The sequence below is a fragment of the Tenebrio molitor genome, chromosome 3, assembly GCF_963966145.1.
Source record: "Tenebrio molitor chromosome 3, icTenMoli1.1, whole genome shotgun sequence".
In the NCBI taxonomy this organism is placed as follows: Eukaryota; Metazoa; Arthropoda; class Insecta; order Coleoptera; family Tenebrionidae; genus Tenebrio; species Tenebrio molitor.
Genome location: NC_091048.1, coordinates 25,369,702 through 25,397,261, shown reverse-complemented (window position 1 = coordinate 25,397,261; position 27,560 = coordinate 25,369,702). Strand labels below are relative to the sequence as shown.

At 38.3% G+C, this 27,560-nt stretch overlaps 7 protein-coding genes across 10 annotated transcripts in view; 4 read left to right on the top strand and 3 right to left on the bottom strand.

Annotated features, from left to right (window-relative positions):
* Positions 1–1,337: 1,337 nt before the first annotated feature.
* Positions 1,338–2,860, bottom strand: LOC138127147 (retinol dehydrogenase 11-like). The gene is made up of 4 exons (XM_069043018.1): positions 2,453–2,860; positions 2,071–2,403; positions 1,717–2,015; positions 1,338–1,662 (listed from the first exon to the last, which is right to left on the bottom strand). The coding sequence occupies exons 1-4, from the start codon at positions 2,637–2,639 to the stop codon at positions 1,462–1,464; spliced, it is 1,020 nt and encodes a 339-aa protein (XP_068899119.1). The 5' UTR covers positions 2,640–2,860; the 3' UTR covers positions 1,338–1,461.
* A 5,682-nt stretch (positions 2,861–8,542) lies between these two features.
* LOC138127302 (lipase member H-like) lies at positions 8,543–10,221 on the bottom strand. Of its 2 annotated transcripts, none has more exons than XM_069043267.1 (4): positions 9,847–10,221; positions 9,597–9,795; positions 8,983–9,550; positions 8,543–8,934 (listed from the first exon to the last, which is right to left on the bottom strand). In XM_069043267.1, the coding sequence occupies exons 1-4, from the start codon at positions 9,878–9,880 to the stop codon at positions 8,677–8,679; spliced, it is 1,059 nt and encodes a 352-aa protein (XP_068899368.1). In that variant the 5' UTR covers positions 9,881–10,221; the 3' UTR covers positions 8,543–8,676. The 2 variants fall into 2 exon arrangements, with proteins under 2 accessions (XP_068899368.1, XP_068899369.1); XM_069043268.1 differs by having other exon boundaries at positions 9,597–9,767.
* Positions 10,222–12,178: 1,957 nt separating this feature from the next.
* LOC138127305 (sperm flagellar protein 1-like) lies at positions 12,179–13,041 on the top strand. The gene is made up of 3 exons (XM_069043272.1): positions 12,179–12,320; positions 12,373–12,654; positions 12,699–13,041. Exons 1-3 carry the CDS (start codon positions 12,227–12,229, stop codon positions 12,992–12,994), a joined length of 672 nt encoding a protein of 223 aa, XP_068899373.1. The 5' UTR covers positions 12,179–12,226; the 3' UTR covers positions 12,995–13,041.
* On the bottom strand, positions 12,992–15,883 carry TAF1B (TATA box-binding protein-associated factor RNA polymerase I subunit B). Its single transcript, XM_069043259.1, has 2 exons — positions 15,046–15,883; positions 12,992–14,997 (listed from the first exon to the last, which is right to left on the bottom strand). The coding sequence occupies exons 1-2, from the start codon at positions 15,417–15,419 to the stop codon at positions 13,026–13,028; spliced, it is 2,346 nt and encodes a 781-aa protein (XP_068899360.1). The 5' UTR covers positions 15,420–15,883; the 3' UTR covers positions 12,992–13,025.
* A 35-nt stretch (positions 15,884–15,918) lies between these two features.
* Gem2 (Gemin 2) lies at positions 15,919–16,967 on the top strand. Its single transcript, XM_069043271.1, has 4 exons — positions 15,919–16,037; positions 16,105–16,222; positions 16,274–16,386; positions 16,436–16,967. Exons 2-4 carry the CDS (start codon positions 16,108–16,110, stop codon positions 16,928–16,930), a joined length of 723 nt encoding a protein of 240 aa, XP_068899372.1. The 5' UTR covers positions 15,919–16,037; positions 16,105–16,107; the 3' UTR covers positions 16,931–16,967.
* A 211-nt stretch (positions 16,968–17,178) lies between these two features.
* tws (protein phosphatase 2 regulatory subunit tws) overlaps positions 17,179–27,560 on the top strand; it is a 36,550-nt gene continuing 26,168 nt past the window's right edge. Inside the window, exon 1 of one of the 2 annotated variants that reach the window (XM_069043263.1) lies at positions 17,179–17,500. In XM_069043263.1, coding sequence (XP_068899364.1) covers positions 17,431–17,500 — 70 coding nt within the window. In that variant the 5' untranslated portion in view covers positions 17,179–17,430. The remainder of the gene's footprint in view (positions 17,501–27,560) is intronic. The other variant, XM_069043262.1, reaches the window with a different exon arrangement.
* LOC138127303 (uncharacterized) lies at positions 19,509–27,268 on the top strand. Of its 2 annotated transcripts, none has more exons than XM_069043269.1 (2): positions 19,509–20,036; positions 20,108–27,268. In XM_069043269.1, the coding sequence occupies exons 1-2, from the start codon at positions 19,879–19,881 to the stop codon at positions 20,964–20,966; spliced, it is 1,017 nt and encodes a 338-aa protein (XP_068899370.1). In that variant the 5' UTR covers positions 19,509–19,878; the 3' UTR covers positions 20,967–27,268. The 2 variants fall into 2 exon arrangements, with proteins under 2 accessions (XP_068899370.1, XP_068899371.1); XM_069043270.1 differs by having other exon boundaries at positions 20,104–27,268.

The following is a 27,560-nucleotide window of genomic DNA, read 5'->3' as shown; positions in this document are numbered from 1 at the left end:
GGATTCATGGGTTAATCGCGCATTAAAATTTAATTCGAATTAAATATTTAATTCTCTTTCTATAAACTGGCCCATAGGATTTTACATGTAAAAATAAAGAGTTTCAATATTGGCTCCCTTAATAATTTTATGCCAAAATAGTTAAAATGAAAGTTAGAGAGAATTAAAAATACTGTCTAATTCCACTCTTTGTTTTTTTCTAACATCTTGTGGTACTGAAAGAAAAGCAAGAGAGGAGTTAACACAAAAATACTAAAAAGTAGCACTAGCCATGAAATTTGACTTTTAAAATACTATGTATTTGTCGGATGGTTTCTCTATTATTTAATTGTCTTTTAATTTGCCCTTCAAACGAAGTCGTACAGGACTACAGGATGAATGAAAAGGTATCTTTCATGCTCAAACTTCTCTACAATTCTTCCAATTGTTTCTGTGGCAGGAATTGATCGCTCTGGGAAACCTGAAGCAAATGTTGCTTGGAAGTTGCTTAAAAAGATCCTCCATAATAACATTTAAAGAAATAAATACAATTTCATGCTTAGTAGTACTTTTTACTGTTTTGTGTCAACTTTTTTCTTGCCTTTCTTTCAGTACCACAAGATGTTAGAAAAAAAGTAAGACTAAAATTAGACAGCAATTTAAATCTTAATTCTCTTCAACTTTCATTTTAACTATTTTGCCGTAAAATTATTAGGGGAGCCAATAATTGAAGCTCTTTATTTTTACATGTAAAATCCTATGTCTCGTAAACCAATTCTACACCCGGTATATGGTTTGCTATACTTTTTTCTTAAAATTAATATGATATAGGGGCGCGAATACCAATCTGAATTACCCGGTATAGCGTAGCTACAGTCAGTTTTAGTCGGCCATGGGAGAGGTTTTTCAGTAAGGGGATGAATGTGAGGTGGAGAAAACGGAGACGACGGAAATGGAAAAAGGACAGAAAGAAAAAGGTAAATGAATAAAGAAAGCGGGATCCGGAAAAGAAGCACAAAGGGGAACACAAGAGAGAGGATACGAAGGGGATGGCACCAGCAAAAGAAATAACGAAGACGGCAAAAGTGAGAGTATTCTATTAGAATGTAGCGGGTTAAAAAAAAAAAGAGAATCTTGAGACTACAATTGAGACAATTTGAGATAGTGGGGCTGGTAGAAACATGGGTAGAGGGTTTATTTTAATTGCAAAAAGATAGGTTAAGGGGACGTAGCGTGAATTAGAAAAATGAGAAATGTATCTGAGTTGAAGGAATAGAATAGCAGAGCAATATAGATAGAAAGATAAACAAGAATCAATTCGGAAATTAAAAAGTAACGATTTTTCGCAACAAAAAATGCTGTCAACATATTTTTTATATTTTTTATATATTTAAGCAAAGAATGACAAAATTCAAAACGCAAAGATATAAAAGTAGTTTTTAGTTGAGAAATATGGGAATCTCTCCCATCGTCTGCTCTTTCTCAAAATTTAATCTTCACGTTTTCCAATTGCAACCTAAGAATATCTTCGGTAACGTCCCAAAGTTTCTTCGGAAGTTCCGGAACCTTGACTGTGCGATATCTATCAACTTTTCTGCACTCTTCAAAATGTTCACCACTGTACATTTCGATTCCTTTCGTAACAGCACAGTATATAGGAGTCTGCGCGCCTTCTTCGACCGTCTACGCAATTTAAAAAAGTAGAAAACCTTACAAACAGAATTTGAAACGTTTTACTTTTAAACAGAAGCGCATAAGGAACTTGACCATAATTATCAAGGGTCCAGGTGTGTATCTACCCGTAAGTATATCTGTATCAACACTGCCTGGATTGACAGAATATACGCTAATTCCAGTTTGCTTCAACCTGTTGGCGAGCTCAATGGTAAACAAGTTGATACACAATTTTGTTAGGCTGTAGTCGTTCAAGGTTCCCGAAAACTGGTACAGTTCGTTAACTTTAAAATTACAGACAAACTTTGCCATCATCGACGACAGATTCACGATGCGACTCGATTCGTTTCTTTCCATTAAACCTGCCATTATGAAACTATGTAGGTATTATTTTGCGAAATAAAAATACTTTCAAACCTGTAAGTCCAAGCGTCAAGAGAAAAACGGAAAAATAGTTTACTTGTCTGATCAGCACGTATCCATCTTTGCTCAACCTGCAACCATCGAACTCGATAATTGCCGCATTGTTTACCAAAATATCCAAACGCTCTTCACATTCCGTCACAGTATTCACAAAGTTGTCCACCGACTCAAACGAACTAAGATCGAGGAGTGTTACAACAACGTTGGCGTTTCCACTCTCGTTTATTATTTTAAGACGAGCCTCTTCAGCTCTGTTCAGATTTCGGCAAGCCAGAATTACTTTGGCTCCTCTTTTGGCAAAATCTAGAGCGATCCCGTAGCCAATACCTGCGAGCAAGAACGTTCCAAGTCTCATATTGTCAAATGGTAAAGTCACCTGTGTTGGCTCCGGTCACAATTGCAACTTTGCCTACCAAACACGTTGCACTTGGACACCATCTTGTGGTCACTTTAAAATAGATTTTTATAGCAACGGAGAGGATTATTGCTGCTAAGATTGCAAGCGCCACAACGATAGTAATGGAGAGGATTATTGTTGCTAAGATTACAAGCACCACAACCATTTCACTGTAGTTCTACACCATTATCAATTAACACTGCCACACTATTATGTATATTATCCTTTTATAGTTCCAAGTCAAGGTCAACAAAATGATTAATAAACTGGTCGTGATTGCAACGAATGCCGTTTTTTAACATATTATATCTATATATTGCAAAGCAACTCGACGTGTGGTTATACAGGTGTCCCAGAACTCTCGGATCAAACTTACAGTGCGTTTTCCTTGGTGATAACTGAAAGCAATAGCGTTTAAAAAAAGGACAGGGTATAATCGATTCTGTGTAATGAATAATTAAAGTTGACCAATCAGAAGGACGCTGTTAATTTGAATTTCACGTAAATTTAACCAACAGTTTGAATTGCCTAGCAACATAATTTTCTAGTAAGAATGGTATGGAATTTCCAGTAAATGTTTGGGCAACTGTGAAGATTTTGACAACGACAAGTTATAATTTAATTCGAAATTGTCAAACTTCATAAATTGAAATCATGAATACAGCTGCAGAGTATGCCGAAATGGAGAGTGCGGGCGCAATGCACGTGAGGATGCAAGGGAATATGCAATACGTTTTCCACGACGTTTGCCACATCCAAATTATGGTTGGTGGATCGTGCTCGAGGCACTGGGTCCTTGGTGCCTACCTGACAAGAAGTTGGTGGTCCCCCGCGAGAAGTTAGAACGCCAGATGCTGTTCTTCAGTCCTTTGATGACGATGGTAGAAGTAGTATACAGGGTTATTCACGAGAGGGGTATTTCTGAATTTTCTTTACAGCAACCCATTGTACACATTGCAACAATTGCAACAAAATTTTGAAAATAATTATAACTGAATCCACGATGGCTCTTAGTTCTGTCTCTTTGACGTTAAAGCAAAAAATCTTTGCTAATTTGAAAAATGTGTTTTTTCAATAACGAAGGAAAGACTGACATGCTCCTCATTTATGGAGAGTGTGGAAAGAATTCTGTCGCCTCTGCGGATGTTTAGAAGCCCATGGTAGACACTTCGAACACCTTTTACACTAAATTAATTTGTTAATTTATTTGTTGAATTTTTATTAAATACAGGTTATCTGTCAATCTGACATTTCTCACAAATCTATCCAACTTACTTTGATTTCTAATTTAAAAGAAATAACACATTTGATTTAGTAGTTACTGCCATTGGTATTGTTGGTTGCGGCAAAATAAAAATTTAGACGTACCCCTCTCGTGAATAACCCTGTATTTGAAGAACTATATTTACCGCCAACCTATCAATATTTTAGAAGAACTAAATGACCAAATTCACGAATATGCTTAGACTGGCAAGGAAAAATTTAATAAAACGAGCTCGCCTATTCCTTCAGATGAAAGGTGGTCATTTTGAACACTTGTTATAAATTATTCTACATCGTTTAAGTTATAAAATTTGATCTTAAATTTTTACTAATAATGATGCTAAAATAAATAGGTTAAATAGGTAAGTCTTTTCTTTCATTTCGACGATGACGAATCCCGCTCGTGTAGCTGCGCTAATACGTTGCAGATGCAGAGTGTATGCACAGGAATCAGGATAAATTTCTTGTGATTCCAATTCACTTCACAGGCCTTGCATATTTCACTTTTTACTACGTCGCCATTTTACCTTCCATCAAGAAAGGTTCAATTGTGATCATATCCACGGTAGATCTATCCCTCCCGGCAATTTTCCATACCCCTCAAGGTTACAATTGCTCTGGAAATTTTCACTCATAAGTCATAACAAACCATATTTCATTCATTGCCGGAAGAAGAAACTTCTTGCGTTCCCTGATTTAGATTCTATACATTTGTTAACCTGCCTTTGGCGAAATTATCCCATTTTTGGTTATTTCAAAAGTAGCTGTCACTTTTGACGTCTGCTCCGACAAGTCGACCAGATAAATAATGGAGTAACGTTAGGTTTTTATTTCGGAACCGGTAGCAAGAGCTCGGATTTGAACGAAATTTTTTTAATGTGTTATAAATAAAACATATTAAAACCTTTATAGGTTAAAAATTGCCGCTCATTGTTTATTTCATTAATTTATTGTTTATTTATAAGAATTGAAATTTTCCAGTTAGAAATCGTTACTTTCGCAAGAAAAATACAGCGTGATCAACAATGACTGAGTCTGTTGGCAATGAAACAATTGAAAATACTGGTGATTTTTGTCTAGTAATTGGCACTGACCACGCACTGACCGAATTTTTTAACTTGAGATGACATTAAAAACATTCTTGGTTATGCAGGTTATGTTTATACTATTACAAAAATTAACCTTCGTTGGTAAATTTTAAATTTGCAAAATTTCATTGTTACCAACAGACTCAGTCATTCTTGATCACTCCGTACTAGAGAACAATATAGAATGACTTTGGGAAGAGTATATTGTTATATTGAAACTTGTTTGGAATGAATTGTATGTGGAAAAAGAAGAACAATAGGCAGATATTCGGTAGCCCGGTATTGACCGGCTCAGATAGAAACACGTTCAGTTTGTCTTTTAGAATCGCATTGTTAGCATTTTTTGAAGAAAATATATAATTATTTTTGATGATTTTTGTCAAAAAAGTGTTTAGTAATACCATGCGATCGAAAATAAAAAAAATCCAGAGGTCCGTGATTAATACGCTTCAGTTGGCAACACGTAAAAATGTAATTCAAATGTCATCAGATGTCATTACAATGGAGAACTGTCATTATTAATTTAATTATTGACTATTAAAATTGCTATTGCAATATGTTCAGAGCAAAAAATTTTCATTGTGCAGTGTTACTTCAGAAACGGCGAATCGTCCTATTCAACACCTGTAGTTTTCGAGGAATTTCAACAAAAGTTTCCGGACTTTCAAGGCACTTACAGTGGAGAGTAAAAAAACCAGACATAATTTTTGACATAACAGTCATAAGTGTGAAACCGCCCTTCCTACATTTAAACTTATTTAGACTGATTGTGACAGTTTAGTTAATAACTGTGCTACAATCGTGTCAAAAATAAATTACTCTCTAGGATGTAGAGATATTCGTTACTAGGTTTCTGTGGTTTCTGTGGCAGACAAAAGATATCTCAAAAATGTAAGGCTGTGGCTAATTCCTTGTCACAGTTGCAAATTAATGACTATAGTCCATTTTTTTATTATAGTCCGATGAGCTTAGTCCGAGTCAAGAAGTCGACATGACCTGCGTCTGTTTTCGACATTTGACAGCAGTGCATGGTTCTACCAATATTTGAAAATTTATTTAGGCAACATGAGACAGATATTGTGTTCTTTCGTGCTTTCTTGGTATTTCTGCAAATTCATTCCTCCGTTTTAATTTTATCTTTCAAAAAACCGCTCCCTTCAGAATGCTTTTGATAACTATTTACATATGAACTAATAGGTCAGATATATTAAAAATTGTTGAAAACAGCACTAAACAACCACGTTTAGACTGTCTTTCTTTCTTCCTAGATTTTGTTTCGGCAACGCCATGAACACAAAACAACCTCTATGAATTAGTTTACCCCCTTACCTGTTAACTTCCAGTCTTGCAAGTTTCCGCGCAATTCCAATATTGTTTTTGCAATTTACAAATTCTGTAAAAGGATCTGTCCACATGCTTTTCGTTGGCATCATACGGAGGACATTTCAAGCAAAATTAAACAAAATTATCCCAAATAACGTGGTTAAAACGTAACCTAAAAATTTGACGTCGCTAATGGAATAAACGTACAATTCGCGTCTTGCTCTAATCGCACATGCTAAAGCGAGATGCATAGTGGGACACGCTTAATACAATACGTACAAGAATTCAATAGTTTGTTTACATTATGTTGAAAAGAGATAGCAATATGACAGTTGTTCTGCTTTTTAATTGATACATCGGACTATAATTAAAAAATGGACTATAGTGCCTCGCTAAGTGATAGATGATTTTTCGTTTCACAATCAATTTTGGTTTCTGTCGGCATATTTAATTGAACTTACCTAATCCCTCAATTCATAGTAACCAACCTTAGGCATTCAAAATTACTTCTGAAAATTTTAGTTACACAACATGAAAAACGTTATTTCTCTAAAAGTTCGAAATATAGGGAGTAATTTATTTTTGACAAGATATGTAGTAGGTACGTCTGATCAATTCTTCAAATGTTCCAGTTGTAATAAACTGTCACATTGACAATAAAGAATGGGTTATATTGAATTTTTGAAAATGTCACAATTTTGATATCCGTTTTTTTTTACTCCCAACTGTACCAACAACTTGCCTTGATTATTTTGTTTTTCCATTCCTGAAAAACAACGTGTTCAAAAATAGGCCTTTGTAATTGCCCACCATCAACAATTTTAGATGAAAATGACATAGAAGAGGATGAAAGCGGGGAAAATATTTAATTTTTATAATACACTTAATAAATTTGTAAATTTTTACTTTCAGCATTTCTTGTATATTTTTTACCAATACCCGTCACAATGATCGTTTGAAGAGTTCTCATAACAAAGTCAGATGTATAATTTCAAAAAGTGTTGTCGGAATAGTTTAGTTCATCTTTTTAACCACTAAAATAAATGCAAATCAATTAAATTCCATGTTTTTGAATTTTTTTTTCGAGTGTTCCGAAATACACTGACCGGCACAAAAAACGACTCACTTCGCGACTCACTTTGAATTTTAAGTAATTCATTGTCTTAGAATTTTTTTTTGGTATCATGTTGTATTGGTAGGTGCTATTTAAGTTATTCTTTGCCAAAGAATATCCGACAAACAAAACATTAAACACAGGAAATAAGATTTTAATGAAAACTGATAAAAGTTATTTTTTGGAAAAAAATTTTATGTTATAAAAAATTGTCAAAATTTGAACAGTATTTTGAATTAGTATCTCGTATTGTTAAATTGAAAATTTTAACACGTAAAACAACCGACAAAAACAATATGGAAGTAGCGCAAACTTTTCAATAATTTATTTAAACAAAACAATTCAGTTGCCATGGTGACCATAGCACTCCCGATCTTTGAAAATATCCCAATTTAACTATTATAAAAAAAAATAAGATTATTTATTAAAGAAATCATAATGAGTCGCTTTTTGTGCCGGTGACTGTATTTCCCACTATGAGCGTCAATTTTTAACCTATAAAGGTTTTAGTATTTTGTATTCATGACATAAAAAAAAAAAATTATTACAATCGGAACTCTTGCTACCGGTTCCGAAATAACGCCGTATTTTTGTCTATCGTTACTCCACTAAAATATTGAAAATAATTTTTTCTTCAAACGTCCGTAAATTATGACATTATCCTGCTGCATTGATAATGCTAAAGTGTCACTTCATTGTCATGGCATCTAACGAGCTGACGAGCGGCAGATAAAGTTATTATCTCCGCTGAGAGCGGCAGATAAAGTTATTATCTCCGCTGAGGGCGTCCGTGAAGTTATTATCTCCGCTGATGAGCGGCAGTAAAGTAAACTAGCTAAATCATTTGAAATTCCTACCTGGTTTCTTAACATGTCTTAAATAATTAGTTATGAAGGTTTGAAGAAAAAATAGTATATGTTATTCGGAGCAAAAATGGTTTTATGTACTTTGGCTGGTTTGACTGCCTCACTGCGTTCGGCAGCCAATCTACCAGCCGCAGCACATAAAACTTCATTTTTGCTCCTCATAACATAATATACTATTATGATTCATCGAATTATACGTTGCTTGGCAATTAAGGGAATGTACTCAATTTTCTCATAAAGGGAAAATTAGATCGAGCTCTATTGGTCAATTTGATTAATTCATAACTAAAAAGCTGTTGCACCCTGAATATTTTTCTAAACGTTTTTCACCTTCATTACCATCAAGGGATATACAGTTTAAATTTGATCCGCGAGTTCTGGGACATTCTGTATAGGTATATTTTGTAAAAGGTCCAGACAATTAAAAATTATTGTCGGTGGAATTTTTTTATTGTTATTAAAAATGTTTTGGTGCAAAATTTCGATGCAAAATCAAACACACTGTTGACTTTGATTTGTCGGACACTGTGACATTAAGACAACCTTTCATTATTTGTCAAGCGCATTGTCTACACTCTTTTTAACTTCTTTGACCACGAACGGCTCTTCTGCGCCTGTTTTCAAATAATAATCTCCCCTCGCTGTGACCGGAGTGGGTTCCCCCATGGCAACGCCCTCCTCCTTACACTCCTCCTTCTGCAAAAAAGTATCGAAGGAGTCGCACCGGTACGCCATGAAAGGAATCGAAGACACCAAACTCGCCGCGAAGTACTCCCAACTCCGGCCATGGCTGCAAGCTTCAATCATCTGAAAAGGATTTCAGAATAATCAGCGACATGACAACACTGCGATTACTTCGAAGACGCTGCCGCACCCAGGTTGAGGCACGCTGCCGCCGTTGGGGTAAAAGTCTGCATCTCCGATGGACATTTTCATCCCCAAATAGCCCGCACAGGTGTGGATGACGTCGACGAAATCTGCGTCGCTTTTGTTCAAGTGACCTCCGTCTACCAGTTCTGGACTGTTGAAGCCTGGAAGAGCAGGATCCAGTCCTGTGACTCTCCCGATTTTGCCTTTGACTCTGCGAGCGGCAAATCCTGACACGTGTGCCCCCAAACTGTGACCCACCAGATGGATAGTTTGGGGGTCGACTCCAGAGTCTACCAGATTGTTGATAAACTCGGAATAGTACTCTCCGACCCCTTTGGTAGCAGCCATAGGAATGGGGTAGATGACATTACCGGAAATCTCGCTCCAGTCCATTATGAAGACATTGGCGTCGTACTTCTGCAAGAATCCGTTTTTGATCTTGACGCAAGTGTCAGCAGTACCGCTGGAAAGCCACCCGTGAGTCACGAATTTCGTTGGTTTGCTTTTGTCGAAGATCTTGCCAATGTCGGCGGTGGTACCATTGACGTGTTCCCTGCAGTGCGCAAATTACAACAAAATCTTTGAGTGTTGGTGAGTACCTGGTGTAGAGGGTAAAAGTGACAACCTCGCTCGGTTCCGGTGACAAACTAAACCTCCCCTCACTCCCGTCACTGCTCAAGTACCCAACAACTAATTCACCGTCTTCCTTTAAACCCATCGGTACCCATGCTGCCCCCAGATTTGGGTACTTCTCTCGAAGAGCCTCTCTGCTGTAATTTTGACTTAAGACACACTCTCCTGGGATTGCAATCAGGATTTATTTGGTCTTTCAGACTGCGCTCAACTTACCGAAAAGTGTCAAAGAAAAGAGTAGGATTAGCATTTTCGAGTCGCTCGTTTAGATTCCATTTTACATCGTTTTATACCGTCGGTTTAATTAAAATGGCACTGATTGTGGCGGAAATCTACTAATTACTTCCGCACCTTGAGCGCTGTGCGGTGAAACTCCGCGTTTTTATCTGGAGGCGTCAATTAAAAACAAACATGAACGTAATAAATTATAAATATTTAAATTGCTCGTGATATGATAGGCAGCTCCGTTTAAGTGAATTGTTTAACAATGTTACGAAGATAAACGTAAATCGGGGCGCATCCATTATTTGGCTCTTTTTGGCTTATTTCAGTTGTATAAATTAGCGATAACGTATCTCTTATGGAAATTGAACTTTGGAAGATTAGGTCAAAACAAATTGGTCAAGAAAAAAATTCGTTCATAGACAAAGAGTTCGTTGAATTCGTCATACAATTATCTTGTATTTGTGTTTTGAAAAAAGCGAGAGAATCGTTAAAAAGCATCTTGAAGTACTGATTACGCAGTCTCAGTACTCTCAGTAGAGCTACGAGAATCGACACAGAACACAAAACAGAGTGGTAAAGTCGAGAATCTTTCAAGAGTACCTTGAAGTACCAGAGCTGTGAACACATCTAGCACTTTCTGAGAAAACCAGAACCAGCATCCACAACAAGACAAGAATCTTTAGCAAAAAGAAATAGAAGAAAATTCTAGTACCTTTACAAATAAGGATGCTCTTTGTCGCACAGTGACGTCACTGCACAAAGGAATTCTGCGTCGTGTGAGACAACAAAGATGTTGACCGTTAGGTAAAATAACTTCGACGAGTTAAACCAATGGAAGAGTGTGTGCTTAAGACCGCACAACAGAAGTGAAAACTTCTATGATCCTCGTTACTGATTTTAAGTACAAGTAGGTACCTACCCATTCTATAAAAAATATGTCATTATGGATGACTTGGAGGAATAAGGAGCAAGGCATAAATAATTAATATTATTTAAATCCAAATAAACATCAAAAATCTGTATTTTTCAATAGAAACTGTAAATACGTCCGCTTTTAGAGGTACATTCTAGCAAAATTTGTGAGGTTAGGTTTGGATATTTAAGTTTTATTTTCTTGACGATAATATTGAACAATGAACACAACACAAGTTTTCATAGCAATACCAATACCCTGTATTATGATAATTTGTCCATTTTCCTCTTCACATTTTGCTACACAAATTTTTCCAATTGATGAATTATTGAGAATTACGTATTAAATCCTTTTCGAGAGGATTTCCCTTGCCATTCAACGTGGAAACGCTGCAAGCATTCGGGGCACTTTTCCAGATTCGGCAATATTATCGGAAATTTTTGTATTATAAAACAAAAATGTTTATGTAATTATGTTATAATATAATATTTTGCAGTTAAAAATCCTACATTCATCTGTAAACTTACAATATTTGTCGTGTCTTTATCGTTTATATTATATAAAACTATACAAGGTATTTCACGAGTGATAATGAGCCTGACGGAATAATAAATTCAACCCACAAAACATTTTCAAAAAAAGCCGGACATTTTAATGACAGTAGCCATCTTTTTTCGGAAATATAATGTGGGTTGCATTTTAAATTACGTCAGGCTCATTATTACTCGTGAAATATCCTGTATATATATATATACAGTTACTCCTGCAGCTCTGCACTGAGGTCAGTCGGGTCACAACACAACGTAGGTACAATGAAAATTTAAAATTGACAAGTGACGCACAGTTGATTGTTTTTTGCTCGCTCCGCTAAAAAACTCAACTCCCTTGATTTTAGCTTGCCGTGTCGTGCTGCGAACGATTTTCGCTGAGCTGCGAACAATTTTCGCTTGTGTTGCGAACGATTTTACCGTGTCGCATGAAACTAATTCACTGCCCGGGAATAAAATGTATGGGGCGCGCCTAAAGAAGTTTTCACTTCAATAAGTGCAAGCGGTCAACCGTTCTCTCACAATGCGCAGATCTCACGCGCATATTTTCCATCTCTTATAAATAGGTAAATGTAAAGGTCCATACTGCTAACAAAATATTTTTGTTCCAAAATTACTTTGGTATGGCTTTGGTAATAAATAATCTCTTGTGTTGGATGAAAACAATCGAAAACGTTATCACCTTGTGAGAAAAAAAGTCCTTTTTCTTTTTCTGCTTGTTTTACCTTTTTTGGACAAGTATCTACGACTCGAGGATTTGTCGTCCCACTACACGTTGAATGAACTTAATAGAGTACCTGACAAGATTCGTAACCAAGTGACAGTTTTATTTACTCTAAATTCAAAAAAGTTTAGACATTACATGTCAACCATTTTTTGATAACTTTTTTTATGGAAAAATCTGAAAAGAATGGATGGTGATTATGAAGAGTTGTACAAATGGATCGAAGAGCACTCCATAACCCGCCCAAAACGTAACATTAATCGCGATTTTGCAGATGCACGTAAGCACTCTTGGCCCAAATCCGCCCTAAACTAACTCCGACCAACTTGCAGTACCCCTCGTCGAAATCCTAAAGCAGCACTACCCCAAACTAGTGGAAGTGCACAACTACAGCCCGAAGAACTCCTTCTCGCAGAAGCTAATCAACTGGGAAACCCTGAACAACAAGGTGTTGAAGAAGATCAGAATCACTCTGACCAAGAAACGGATCGAGCAGTTGGCCAAGGCCGAGGTGGGAGTGATCGAGAAGCTTCTGATGGAGGTGAAGAAAAAAGTGGAGTCCAAGTCGACGGGCGATGAAAATTACGAAGTGTTTTATTTAGAAGGGAGCAATTGTGAGTAGGGAAGTGGTGTGTGTGCAGAGTAAACTGTTTTTCAGCTCCGGTGAGTAAAGTACATAGTTTGCCCAGTAAGAGGATGGTGCCGACGGCTGTCTTGGAGAAGATGCAAGCGGATCTCGAAGAGAAAAATGAAGCTGTGGAGATCCTCAAGAACAAAGTGGACCACCTCGAAAACTTGTTACACATAAAGGAAGAGAGGATCAAGGACTTGAGCGTGCAGCTCCAAAACATGGCGAACCAGTCTGCGCGGCCCGAATCCGGACCAGGGGCAAAGTTCTTCGGTTTCTTCCAGTCAAATAGTAACGTAGTCGCCGATCCGATTAAAAACGAGTAATTGTAAAGTAATTTATTGGAAAAATATATCGTCACCATAGTTGTGTACACTTTTCTAAATACTTCGAAATTAGTTTGTTTTTAGTGGCCCTCCCATGCTTGGACCTCCTGCGGTAATTGACACGATAAATCAACATCAGCTCGGTCCTTTGGTACTCTTCTAACAACTCCTGTTGCGTTTGTTGGACGATTCTTTGACACTCCTTGAAGACTAGACGGAAGGTGTGGGGAAACTTGTCGAAAAATGTCGAGCAGTCCTTTTGACTCAGATACTCTAGGTAGATCTTGGTCCTCATCCAGAACCTCTCGTAGGGATGGTAATGCTTTGGGTAACCTTCAGACGATGCGCTGAGATCCTCGCGAATTCTCTCTAGGTCCAGATTCAGATCCTGATCTACGATACCGGTGCCGTATCTCTTCAAATCCATAAAGTGTCGATAGAAGACCCACATGTTAGCTCTGTTAAAATTATCCTTGAATACGTCGCTACTAATCTCACATTCACTATCACTACTATCACTATCGTTTTTTTCAGGATTGTTAACTATTCTTTTCCTGTCTAGAGTCAATTCAACTGTCACTAGTTTCCGCCTCTTTCTCAGATCGCGCCTGTCTTCGTGTTTCGTAGACGTGACCGTTTCGAGGACCCAATCTTCATTAGCTCCCCCATGCACTACCTCCGGATCTTCACCCTTGTTGACCATATTCAAAAACAACGTGGGTTTCAGAATGTGTTCCAAACGCTCCCCTGAAAAATCCCGGGACAAAATCTCCAAATAACCATCTTTGGGGAGCACTTTTGTGTAATCCCGAAACGGAGTAAGTGTGACTGGAAAGTCGACATAATTTGGATCATCCAGATCATCTTTCAGTGTCTGCAACACTTGTTTGTAGTTGTCCTTAGCCGAAGCTTTAACTTGCGATGGGTATTCCTTCTTGCCGAGAATCCTGTACGCCAATCCAACATTCCCCACCTCTTCATCGGCGGCGCAACACGTCGGAAAGTGCTGACTGGTCATGACCAGATCCCTGTACTCGATATGCTTCAACCAATCCACCACGTTAAACATTTTCGGATTGACTGCCTCGCTTCCGTTCAAAATGTCCGAGTACTTCCCCAATTCAAACTCCGTAACTCCGTCCAACCCAAATAAGAACTTCACCACAAACAAGATAATACTGACAACGCGCCCCTCGTAGTTGGGCACACTTAATCCGCGCTTGTGGTAGCTCATTCTGACTCCCGAGTGCGCTAAAATGTTCTTGACACTGTAGCAGATTTGGTCTGGGAGATTTAACTCCCGACAGTACCTCTCGCACAGCTCCATCAAATCGGGACGGCAAACGTAGGAGTGCACGTGTAGAAATTTAGACATTTCTGAGGTAATTTTGCGGAAGTGGGCGCTAACAAACATGCTGTGTTTTGCGAAGTTATGGAAGTTGAGAATCTTGTCTGAAAACTCCTCTGGGAAGAAGTGACTGTAAACGTTGAAACTCAAGTGTCCCTCGTGAATAAATCGGAACATGTCGCTCAACTGAATCTTGTCTTTGATAATGAGTAGGGCTAGGTACAGAATTGCGTAGAGCTTGTTTAGTGAAATCATGTGGGGGCCTCTTTTATATTTGTGCGATAATGTGTTGTAGGTGACCCTGTGACATTTCAAGTCGTGTTGAAAGTCGTGGCGGTGCTTTCTCCCATGATAGCGCGACCTTTTGATCCGATTCACCTCTCGCGCGGCGAAGCAGTTGTACAAGATAGCCGTCGCCTTCTTCGAGCTCTTGTCGGAACTAGTCTGGAGGCTTGTCAGAGTCTCGTTATGTATCGAAGGAGTGTCTTGCGATTTTTGGGTGAACTCGTCGTATTGCGCCTTGACTAGCGCCCGCTTCCTCCTGATCCTCTCCTGCTTCGCTGACGACGGATCAGTCGTGTCGGTTTCACTGGACGAGGATTTGTTGCGTTTTCGCTTCTTCTTAGCCAGCTTCCCGTAGACAATCTCAGCGTCTCTGCAACAACAAACATTTACCAGATTCTACAACTCATCAAAGACCTACATTGCACTACGCACAGCTTGCACTTTCGGCAACTCGTCTCGCCCACTTCTGAACACCTGCAGTCTCTCGAGGTAACGCAACCACAACATTTTCGTCACGTATCGCAAGTGCTTGTCAGCCCCCAGATTGATCAATTCGTCGGTCAAACCGACCAGGATGTAGTTGTAACACTCCCAACTGGTTATTTTGCTCTCGGTTTGCTCTGATTTCTTACTCTGGACTTTTGTGGTTCTTCCTCTGGTTTCGGCGATGAAGTCGTCGTGAACGTACTCTTGCACCTCTTGAGATTGGAGCTGGCAACCGTTGCAGAAAAAGTAACCGCTTTCTTTGTAGAAATCTGTGCCCCCACAGTTGTCGCACACTATAGTCGTCATCGTGGGCCCCAAATATTAAAATGTGAGGTTACCACAAACACACGAAAATTATCAAACTGAATGACCCTTTCGATTTTAATAAATGAGTTTATCTCAAATTGGAAACACTTAACGTACTTCACAAATTCTCCTAGTGAAATATTCGCCGGTGCCGGTACAATATTTGAGGTTAGGAATAACACGAGGAAATTGTCGTTTCACGCTGAATTACCGTATCCCCAATAAGTTTATCCCCAAACTAGAAAGTAGAAACACTTCACTACTAATCTCGCTTATTACCACTACTAACTGTTTATTCTACTTATAAAATATTTTGCCGGGAAAATATTTGAGAAAAAATTATGAAAATGAATGACTGTTTAAGTTTGAATAAATGTCTTTATCTCCAAACTGGAAACACTGAACTAATTTATCTTACTTACTACACAATCTACTTATTCTACTTGCAAAATATTTCTTATTTTTTCTAGAAAATTCACATTTTTGAGGTTATGTTAACAAAACATAACCCTACTTTTCCTCAACGCCCACAAACACAAATCAAGAGTTTTTAACGGAAATTTGATATTAAGATCTATATTTTTTATTGAAATAACCCATTCGAAAATTTACCGCAGTGTAATTTAATTATTTGGCGTAATTCTACTTGAAAAATTGAAAATCGGTTGAATCGTCGATTTAGCAGAAAATGAGCGACAACGAAGACAGTTTCGATGAAGAAGAAGACGGTTACGGCATTTTAAAAAAAGCGCTTCACGTAGAATTGCCGGAGAATTTTAATCCAAACAAGATTCCTCAAACAGGTACTTAACCACGTTGAGACAAAATTCATTTTTTATAATCTTTTTTTTAAGGTGAAGAATACCTGCAGCATGTGGTTTATGAGCGCACCAAGTGCAAAACGTGGGTCACAGCTGACATAGACCGCAACAAGTTTAAGAACCAGCAGACATTTAAACTGGAACTGGTGGGTATATCTTTATATTATATAATCCACTCATATCGATAGATTGTAGGACAAGTCGGTCAAAGAAGCACCCCAATCTTTGCTTCCATCAAGAGAGTGGCAAACACAAAAAATTGAAGATTTTACTAACTTCAGGAACTTTATACGAATGAAAATGTCAAAAGAATCGAGTGTCGCGTCATTTCACGAAGAATCTTTTTTGGGCAGAGTCAAGAGTGAAACTCCGCAGTTTTCTGAGATGACGCAGTACACCCAAGCTGCGAAAATTCGCATGTTGCAGATCATTTCCAAACATCTTGACTCCATTCCAGTTGGATCTAGCGTTGGAGAGACAATGGGGGCCTGGCTGTACGCGATTTTGTCCCTCCTCGAGAAACCCCTGAGCCCCGACTCTTGTCACAATCTGCGCGAGTTCGCCAAGAGGTGTCGCCTCCTAAGATCCAACTTGAGTGGAGAAACAAGTGCAGATCTGTACACCCCATTGAATCTTTTTATCTGTATAGTGTCCAGATTTTACAACCAATTGGATCTAGCAGACCCTTGAGTGTTTTGCACAAGTTTTAATTAAAAATTCAAGTTTTGATGAGTTTCTGAGTCCCGAGGTCCAGTCCAAACGTGTTGCGCGCCTAGTTCGAGTGGGCGTAGTGAGGCGTCGCCACCGTCGCCGCATATGCAACACGTTATTCCCATCTGGAATTAACGTGTGGTCGGCCGCCACCGTCGGAAGACAATTTTGATGTGCAGGTTGTTCGGCTTCGGGTGATATCGACTTTTCGTGTAAATAAACCTAACCTCTCCATTATAAAACACACTTCGGCCAGTTCGACGGATGGAGATTAGTGCGGGATCGATGCACGATTGGTTGATAGTTGACAATTGAATGTCGCGGTGGTACGACCAGTGTACAGCGATCTGTGTGTCAGACAGAGAATGCACCCGTCAGACGTCGCTATTGCATCTTGTCAATTGTTATGATTAACCTGTTGATATCGGTTCATTCGAGTGCGGCCGAATAAATAAATTAAAATCAGAAGGGGTGTCGGAATGCCAGTTGGGAGCGCGGACCAGCGCTCGACCAGAAGAAATTTCCGCGGAACCACTTTTCGCCACAATTGTAAGTTCTAGTTAAGTAAAAAGTCCACCCTGGAGTCGGAATTGCCTCCAGGGTGAGTCGACAACAATTACCGGTGTTAATTAAATTAAGTTCTTTGGCTCCATCCAGACTGAACCTGTTGTCTGCGTAATCTACTCATTTTCTGGGTTGCCACGATTGACTGCAGCCTCTAGTTGCCGAGCGTTCTCTGCAATTAATGGTGTCACCGACACCGCTTTAAAAGTGTTTCGGTGTCTTTTCGACCGATTTCGCCCCGCGGTGTACTTTTATTATTGTTACTTATGTAAGAGAGGTTCGCCGGACCGTGGAAAATGAACCGACCGCAACTCGGGCTCTGCACGGCCGAAAAACTCTTTTAATTCTTGATGGAGGCGAACTCGCCGGCTTCCACAAGAGGCCGACCCTCCAGGCTTATAATTTATTCCGTATGATTTTTTTCATTTGTCACGGGGTGGAAACCCGAGTTAATCGAAACGTTGACCGCGTTATGGACTCACGGAGGACCTAGTTTTCGAAAGTGGAAGACGGGACAGTTGTTTTGGGAATTTTGAGTTTGCTGACGTCACTACGGTTCAAAAATGGAACTGTCGGCAGCGGAAACGTGCACAGAGGTCTTGGAACAGTTAGGGACTATTGTTTCGGTGTTATCTGCATCTGTAGTGTTCACTTTGAACACTGTGATTTTCTCTTTGATAAATTTAATAAACCGTTACAATCTGACATCTTGCTTGTTCACAAACGATCGTTATGCGTCCTTACTTTTTATTCAGAATTGGTAATTCGACACTGTCAAAATCAAAATTGCAGTTGTTAGGTTGGTTAAATCACTAGTTATTTTCACATTGCGCAGTTGTTATCTATGATTTTTTTATTTTTCAAACTATTCATTTGTTTAAATTGACGTTGTCAAATAAATTGCAAAATGATTTAAGTGTATTTTGTAAAAAGGTTAACATGGAAAGTTCAAAACGAACTGTAGGGTGGTTCTATTGGCGCGAGAGAAGAGGGCCATAAGAAATTATTATGAGGAACAAACAAAAAAGTGATAATAACGGGAAGAAATTATAAATTTGTACCAAAGCCGCTCTAGTATTGTTAACTAAGAATTGGTGTTCGTTCTTGTGATCACAAATCAAAATTTTGGAGAGATAAGTGTTAATCAAGTGTTAAATAATAAATGAAACAGATTGTTTATTTTGGATGATTTTGGTTGTTGTTTAATTTGTTACATGTTTTCAGTTTGTCGCGTGTTTTTTATAAACTTTATTAAATTGCTCTAATTCATTTAGTTGCTGCATGCTGCATTTCACTTCAAGTGTTCGAAGCAATGAATGATTTCCAAACATTTTTAGTTCAATGATTAAAAATGAAAACATAACCTTAATATATTTTGTAACTAGATTTTGATGTCTGTACACTCTAGCGAAATTTTTTTATATCCAAGTACAGTCAAAACAAGCATTTTTATTTAAAATTTAATTTTGACAGTCCAGGAGTTTTTTGAATTTAATATAAGTCGCATAACGATCTCTTCTGTGGCTTGTCGAGAACGAATTATGTATTATTTAAAGAGATTTAGTTTTTGTCATATTTCTTTTGTCAATTTTTTCATACACAGACACGGAATCTTGGCCACAACTGAACATTGTTCTCTGTAAGACAAATGGAATAGAACGAGGTTTTAATTAATAAAAAATATAAAATAAATTGAAATAATTTGGTTACGCCACTACTCATAACTATGACGTCAGCTTCGCGCAGGTTGGCTCCGCCTATGTACAGTGGGGAGCACGGAATTTCGCACGCCAATTTGTACGTCATTAAAAAAAAACTATCTAGTCTAAGCTTTATTGTCATTATAATCAATAATGAGGTGGGATACGCATGATATATATGTGATCATAACTGATGTTTCACCTAAACTGTCACGCAACTGTCGCCAGTATCTCATTTTAATAAAATTAAGTCAGTGAAATGTCCAATGTGTGCGAAATTCCGTGCTCGCCACTGTACTTCTTACGAAAACAACCGCCACGTTCACAATCGACTCTTCAACGCCAACTTTGACCGGAAATTTAAATAAATACCCGATAGAATTTAAGTGCTAAAAAGGTGTATTATATCGATTCAATTTCTTTCGATATTTTTATTCCAATGACAGCTATTGGATGGCAATTTTTCCTTTTTCATTTGTTTGGGTGTGCATTGTTTTTCCGGCGTTGAAAACCATGGTGCAAGGCGTGCATCCAGGTGACGATGTTTTTTCCACTCGCTTAGTCAAAATTCGTCGATTCTGTGGTTGGATTCGGCCGGTCGCTGTGACAGGCGTTGTCAAAATTTATCAAACACATGTCAGTGCGTGAAACAAAATTTTTTGTATGATACTGCCGGTCTGGCGAAGAAATGGCCCACTTGTACACAGCTTATCGGTGCAATTTTTGCTGCGAGATCCCAGAGACGACTCCCATTTACCACTGCCCCAACAGGCACCAGTACTGCTTGGAGTGCTTCAGGAAGTTGCAGAGACTGTATCGTGGTAAGACACCCACAGAGCGACCTGTCGCCTTCAGTGCCTTTGGAGGAGTCTAACGAGACTTTCTTAGGTAGCATCGACGGCGGAGGTTGTTGCTTGATCTGTAAGTACGCCGGAAAGTTCGAAAAGAGCGATGTGAACTCGGAGTTCTTGAAGAAATTGAAGATGAAGCCGGGCATAGGGAGACCGTACAGGTACAACACGAAAAAGGTGTTCCATTTCGAGGACAAGTTTAACAACCACAACGTGAACGCCACCACCGAGAACCTGTACGGCTCCCAGCTGGAAAAGAGCCAAGGGGACGGCTTCACCCCAAAGTCGTTGAGGATGCTGCGATCCGTAAGTGCCACGACCATGTCTAGACGCCCCTTAACATGTCTCCACGACGGCTGCAAAAAATCAGTGGCAGTCTCGTCGCTCGTTAGCCACTTCAAGCACGACCACGGCGCCGTCCCCTGCTTCGGCATCGAAAAAGGCAGAGAGTTGAGACTGTTATTTGACGTGTCTCTGGTGGAGCACGACCGGACTTTCTGTCTAGCCATGATAACCGTCTACGAGTTTAACAACATCGACGTGGTCCGTTCCAAGAGCTCGCAGAGCGTCATCAACACGTGCAGCAAGTTGTCGGGCCGGGTCCCGATCAACACCTTCTGGTTGATGATGAGCGGCTCGACGGAGTACAAGAAGAGCGGCTCGTACGTCGTCTACTGGCTCTACTCCAACTCGGAGGACCGATTCTGGTGCACGATGGAGTTGTCGTCCAAGAACGACAAGGTCAGCGTGTCGAGCTTCTGCAGCGCCGTGGGACTCCACGAAAGTCGCACCGTCGAAGAGGTGGCTCGGAATATGAATTGTCTGTTTGTCAGTCACGGCTCTTTCGTCGCCCTCCTCAGCGAGGGCGATAAGATTAATTTAAGGATCACCCTGCATTAGGTGGAAATTGTCTGTTCATACATTTATTTGTTCTATTAATCTGAAATAAAGCGACTAGGTAGAAACAATTCAATCGATCGGTCCCTTCTCAACATTTTTCTCTTGAAATCAAGCAAACAAACATTTTTTTGCAAAGCAGAATTTTCCAGGAGAAAGCTAATTTACAGTTTTTACAGATAAGCCAAGTAAACGACGCAACTTTATTCGCCTTATCATATTGCATTATTCTTTCGCAGGAGGTTTTAAATTAAAATAATAAATACTGAAGTTGAAGCACGAATGTTTCTTGAAGGGGTATCGTGTTCGTAATAGGGTTGCGCAGGGTTTCTGTTTCAAATTCAATTTTCTTGAAATACTTTTCACCCTCCGGCAAATTTTCAAAGGTTGCAATTATATTTTCGATTGGTGGAATATGCAGAATCGCAAAAGGGATAAAAAAAATGCCTGACTTTTTTCCAAATCAATTGCAAGCTCTTTTAACGTTAATGTACACATTTAATGAGGTCAAATTTGTATATTGCAAACACCGACAGCGGGGAATATTTTGTCCGTAGAGAATTGTGTCAATATTCTTCGTTTTTGAATTTATTTGAACGAGTAATATTCGTTACACCCACGAAGTGTCTAGAAAAGAACGTTTATCAAGGGTCCTGCGGAATTCCAATATAGATATTTAATTTCTGCTGCTCTGTAGCATATTGTGGTACCAAATAGAAAAACAGAGGTTATGTTATACGTCCATTATTAATGAGAGGTTTTTAATAAAGATTGTTGTAAGATGAAAAATAACTAGAAAATAGAAAAACTGAAGAAAATCACAAGCAAAACAATTAACATGTCGAACTTCCAACTGACGCTAAGATTTAATAATTTGACATTTGACATCTGATTTGACGGCTTCAACGGCTCGACATACTTCGACACAATAAAATTATAGAGCCGCACAATTCCACAAGACTCTTGATATACTGTTCCGGACACGGAATCTTGGCCAACATTTTTTAGACATTTCTAAAAAAAATGATGTAAACCAGTCATTAGTGTCATTAATAAATGACAATTATTAAAAATCACATTGAAGTTTTTCTTGTGACGTCAAAAAAGCAGGGAAATGACATTATCGACTTAAAAGTTGGGTTATATTCAATAAAGGCCAGATTCCGTGTCCAGAATAGTACACTGACGGACAAAAAAATTGTCGCCAAAATGTCTTTCATTGTTTTTATTATGTAAAACATGCTTGCGAGCCTTCACAATAATAGGTCATAAGTGATAAATATTTTAAATAATTTAAAAATCCCACGTCATTTGACAGACATTGATTAACCTCAAAGTTAGAAGTATGATTTACATTAATGAAACATTAAATAAAATGACAGTGCCGTCAATTGAGTGAGGACAATTTTTTTGTCCGTCAGGATACCTACGTTCTTTTATCTATACTTTGTAATTTGTCTTTTTGTAAATACGTTTTTCAATCATCATTTCAACAAAAACTACGTAAATAATCTTTGGAAGAATTCGTCATCCTTCTCGTTCAATCATCATCTCCAAAGGATTATGATAGAGCTTACCATACAGGTTCTTGATGGGTCTTGTGGGGATTTTTGTGTTTGCAACAACACCTTTTCCTTGACCCAGGGGGATGTATAAACTGCAAAAAACTATAAAGAAATACTTGGAGCAATTCGAAGGTCTTTGAGTATCCATGTCCGCATTAGAGAGTTTAATTCCTTATATAGCAAATCCGGGACACATGAAAAACTATTGATACAAGGTGTCTGCAATAGAGGAGTGTCCCTAATGAAAGGTTCCAATATACAGGGTGTATCTAAAATGTGTGTGTTAATTTTAACACGTAGCAGAGCTTGTTAAATGACACCATTTTTCTATTTTAATTTTTTACGAAAAAGCAACACAAATTGATTTAAAAAATGTTTTATAGTTAATCACACAAAACGACTCGTTTGGTAAAAATTAGGGGCAAAAAATCTGGGAAAACTTTTGCGAATTTTGCAAAATGTTACAGAGAAAAGTTTCATAAATTGGCTAGTTCTTTCACTGGTTAAAATTAACACATGTATTTCAGATACACCCTGTATATCAATTTTAAACGTCAAGTAAAAAAAAAGTTGTTGAAAATAAATGTCTTTTCTAACTTTATTCAGTGAATAAAAACAATTACGTTATACTGTTAAGGTAGGTGCCTACTAGCTCGCATGGTACGCATTTGGCTAATAAAGTAAGTCGCCCTTTTTGAATGTGTTAATTATTGATTGACCACTAAGAGTCATTGTACTGTTTATTTTATCATCATCATCACAGTCCTCACTGTTTGCTTTCGCGATTTCGCTCGGACATTTGCATACCAATTGCAATTTCATGGGATTTACCAACACTCAATGTATACAAACAATACCAATTAGTAAGCGGCTCCTTTAGAGGACCCGTATCAATAGGTCGTCGTCAGATACGCACAAAGAACACTGGAAATTTCAAATTTTTCTGTTTTTCTGATTCCACTGGAAACACCAAATTTAAACGATCTGAAAGCCAAACTACAAAAACCATCAAACAAGAAAGTTAGTTTATTGTTTGTTAGCACTTTGCGAAGAGAACTTTCAGCACCTCTAACGAATCTGTCAAGAACATTCCTTTTTTATAATAAAATAATTAACTAAAGTTTCCAAGTCTTACGATTTTAATTTACTTCCTTCCACTTGACGGAATCCTGCAAGAAGTTAATTATCATAATTGCAAAATTAATAATTCAGCAATAACTCGCCAACTTTTATTACGATTTCTAAGAAGAACATTTTCAGAATTAAAAAGTGTTCATTGCTTTTTCGAAATTAATCAGCACCTGTTGTGCGATCACCCATTCTGTTTAATTGTTTATTGACAATTGTGTTAGCAAGTGAAAATTGCTCAGTAAGTGGAAATTTCATTCTGTTAACTGGAATGTCAACGATGTCAATGTCATAATTTGAATGTTGTAAAAATGTAACTTATGTTAATTGTGCAATAGTCACGCAAAATATGGATCGGCAAGGTACCTTTCTGCGCCCTTGACGCGTCGCACTTGTACAAAATTTCACTAACCCGACACCTGATCCAGGAGGGGCAACGTATTTTTTTTGTGCGTTCGTACGTCAATGTAGCCTCAAGTACTGAACCGATTTCGACGAGACTTGCACTGTCGGATAACCCATTTGTGCAGGAGTGCCACAAGATATATATCATCACGATATCTTATCCGTAGTGGGTACAAAAACAATAGAGAAAAAGTAGTATCTGCAGAATTGCATATAAACAAAACATATACATTTTGTTCTATAACCTACTTTCAAATTATGCTTGTCATCCCCCTGACCCCTTTTTGCGTTTTCTCCTTGCACAACTTTGCTTTTGGTGTGTTGCTCGTTGTTTGCTGTTGCATTAGCACCTCCGCATGAGACCTCGAAGAGTCGGGTCGCGTTACCACCCACCCCAGTTTCTGCCTCTAGCGCACTGGCCCTGTTTGCGCCATTTCGGTGAAATTAGCGCGATGGTTGCGCAAATTTGCGACCGTCGCTCGGTCAGATATTTTCGCCGGCGCAGCTTTTCCCGCCGGTGTTAAATTCGTGTGTCTATTTCCGGCGGCGGTCCAGATTGATTCGTACCCCATAAATATTTGTACTGGGGTTCTATTTTCGACCGTTTTAACGAGACGTGTGTTCTGTGTCGTTTGGTCGACTTCTTCAGCCGCACCGGCCGACCTTATCCTAATTGTTGTCCATTTTGGGGGCAGGGTCGCCGGCTCGACCTACAGATTTCGCGATCGCAATCTCGCGGGGAGATGTGATGTTATTCAAATGAGAGAGGCATTCTTGCGTTTTTATCTCGAACCCAAGGTATTAAACGAATGTGATTTATGTGGCGCGATCTGGTCGTAACTAGATCGTTGTTGATTTTGACGCGACACAGCTGGAATTACTCCGGGAGGACGAAAAGAGCCGCCTCACCTATAGGGACCGGAGTGCTGTTTTCACCAAGATGATCAGCCCCTGCCTGGTATTGATCGCCGCCCCAAAAGCCGATTCGTGCCGCATACATTTTTCATCTTCACAGATAAAGGTTACATCAGCCGGTGCTAATTAGCGCCGCTGTGCTCGTTACTGATTGATTTATTGTATCAACATTGAACACCGCGTCCCAGCTTCTGGAAACCTTCAAATGGATACGGTAAACACTTCGACTGCGTTTCATTCAATTAACGTGCACCAGCGACGGACGCATTTTCACCGGAATCAACAGGTCAGGATTAAGGCCTCGAAGCGGCGGGCACCTAAAAAAAACAAAACTAGGTCTGCACCATTTTTCTCATAAACTACAAGTTTTACAAGACTGGGAAAATGGGAAATTGGAAGCCGTAAAAAATGTACAATTATGGTAATGGTGCGTTTGAATTACCTACAGTACAGTCATATTTTTCAGCTGTCACATCCACGTAGTAGCACAACAATAAAACTTTTACGATTTGCACTCGAACAAAAAATACTAAAAGTTATTTTCTTGCATTTATTAACATTTGATGACGCTCTACAGTTACTAATGATTAATAATGCCGTGATAAGATTGTACTCGAAATTAATTGTGGTACCGTAACATACAAGGATAGATGGAGAAAGATAATCTGGCAAAAGATTTGCTTATCGAATCTGAATTTCCTTTGACTGTTAACCGAGCACTACTTGTCGATTAATTTTTTTTTTGGGAAATTATGAAAATTTGGGGCTGTAAAACAAAGAACGATCGTAAGACTTGCAGAAGAACGATTGTTTGATGATTGTTATGTCTTATTTAACCCAAGCGGTCATACTTGAGGTCGATTTAAACTGCATTTTTATAAATTCTTGAACCAGCAATACCAAGACTAAACGAAGAGAGTGTGAAGTGAAACTGAGAATTGATACAATGAATGGAATTGAAAAAATATTCAGTTGGAATTTTTTGGTCTTTATACATATCTTTGTACAGTCGGAACGTTATGGATGTGGATTGGGGACTTGTCGTTAAGTTGGCACTACCAGCAAAAGCAACTAGGCGCGCCAATAAGGTTATTGGAATTTATGACAGATCTCACTAATATACAGTTCAATCATAAGTTTTAAGCGACCTTAAGTTTGACAATCCATATCCAAAACATTTCGAGTATATGTATTACTTTTTTGGATATAAATATGGGCGTTGCTGTGACATTAGACAGTGTCAAAAAATTAGCTTTCATTATATCGGGTGTTCATTTAAATTTATCCTCAAAGTTGGCGTTGAAGAGTCGATTGTGAACGCACCACTCGTCAGTCTGCAGAGTAAAAACACAAACAACTCAAAAAGTGAGGTTAGATTTAAACAACTGATCCGTGGTGCGTTCACAATCGGCTCTTCAAAGCCTACTTTGAGGATAAATTTAAATGAACACCTGATATAATTTGTTATTTATGAGGGGTCATACATTCTCAACTAGGGATTTACAAGAAGTCTTCGGCAAGTGGTGTGTTCTTCATTGGACTGCTCCTTTAATGATTCTGGAATGTGACAAGGATTCATCAAAGGACCACCACCACCAAAGTGTCTTTACAGAGACAGTTTCATTGTAAGATTTGAGAATACTTTTGCCATATGGGATGGAATTCTGGGTAAAGCTGAGTCATTTTATGCACAAGGACAAGCTACAGAATAATTTGGTAACCATATCTTTATGAAATACTTGATTTAAAATTTAAACATTTATCTGTACTTGTTAAAAACTGACTCAGAAAAGGAGTACAGGTGTTGTGCTTTGACCTTCACAGTCTCCGGATTTGAACCGTACTCAAATGTGTAGGGTCTAGTTACGAGTTAGAGTGTAAATCAAAAAGGTCATTTTTCCAAATGCATCATTAGTCTTCAGCACAAATAAATGTGTTTATTTTGTCGGTCTAAAAGTTCGAAAAGGTCCAATGACTGCCATTAAAAGTTACAAAAAAATTTCCAATTTAACCGGACAATATAATTCTAATTTGCAGATTTTAATTGCCGACTAAGTTCACAATGGATTTTGTTTCAATGGAAGTCTCTTGTTTCGCCAACAATGAGGGTCGAAATAAAAGGATGCTTGAATTAAAAATTTGCAGAAAAGACCCACTCAGCCCTAATTGTCGCTGGTTTAGCCGACATTGTTTTGTTGTTTACATTGTGTCGGTTATCTTTTATTTGATAATACATTTCATGTTTTTTTTCTAATTTGTTTGTTATGCAGAATAAATAATATTATAATCGTACAGTTTTAACTGACATTCATATTCAGCATAACAGACCAGACATTATTATTTTAAATAAACAACAAAAGCAAGCATATCTTTTAGATATAGCTGTTCCAAATTCACACAATATGACACAGACATATAATACAAAAATTAATAAATATTTAGAACTCTCCGTTGCTATGAGAAATCTTTGGTGTTTAGAAAAAAATTCGATTTTACCATTTATAATTTCAGCAACAGGAATAGTACCGCAATCTCTTTTTAAAAATTTAAAAATTTTGGACTTAGAGAACACATTGGTGATTGA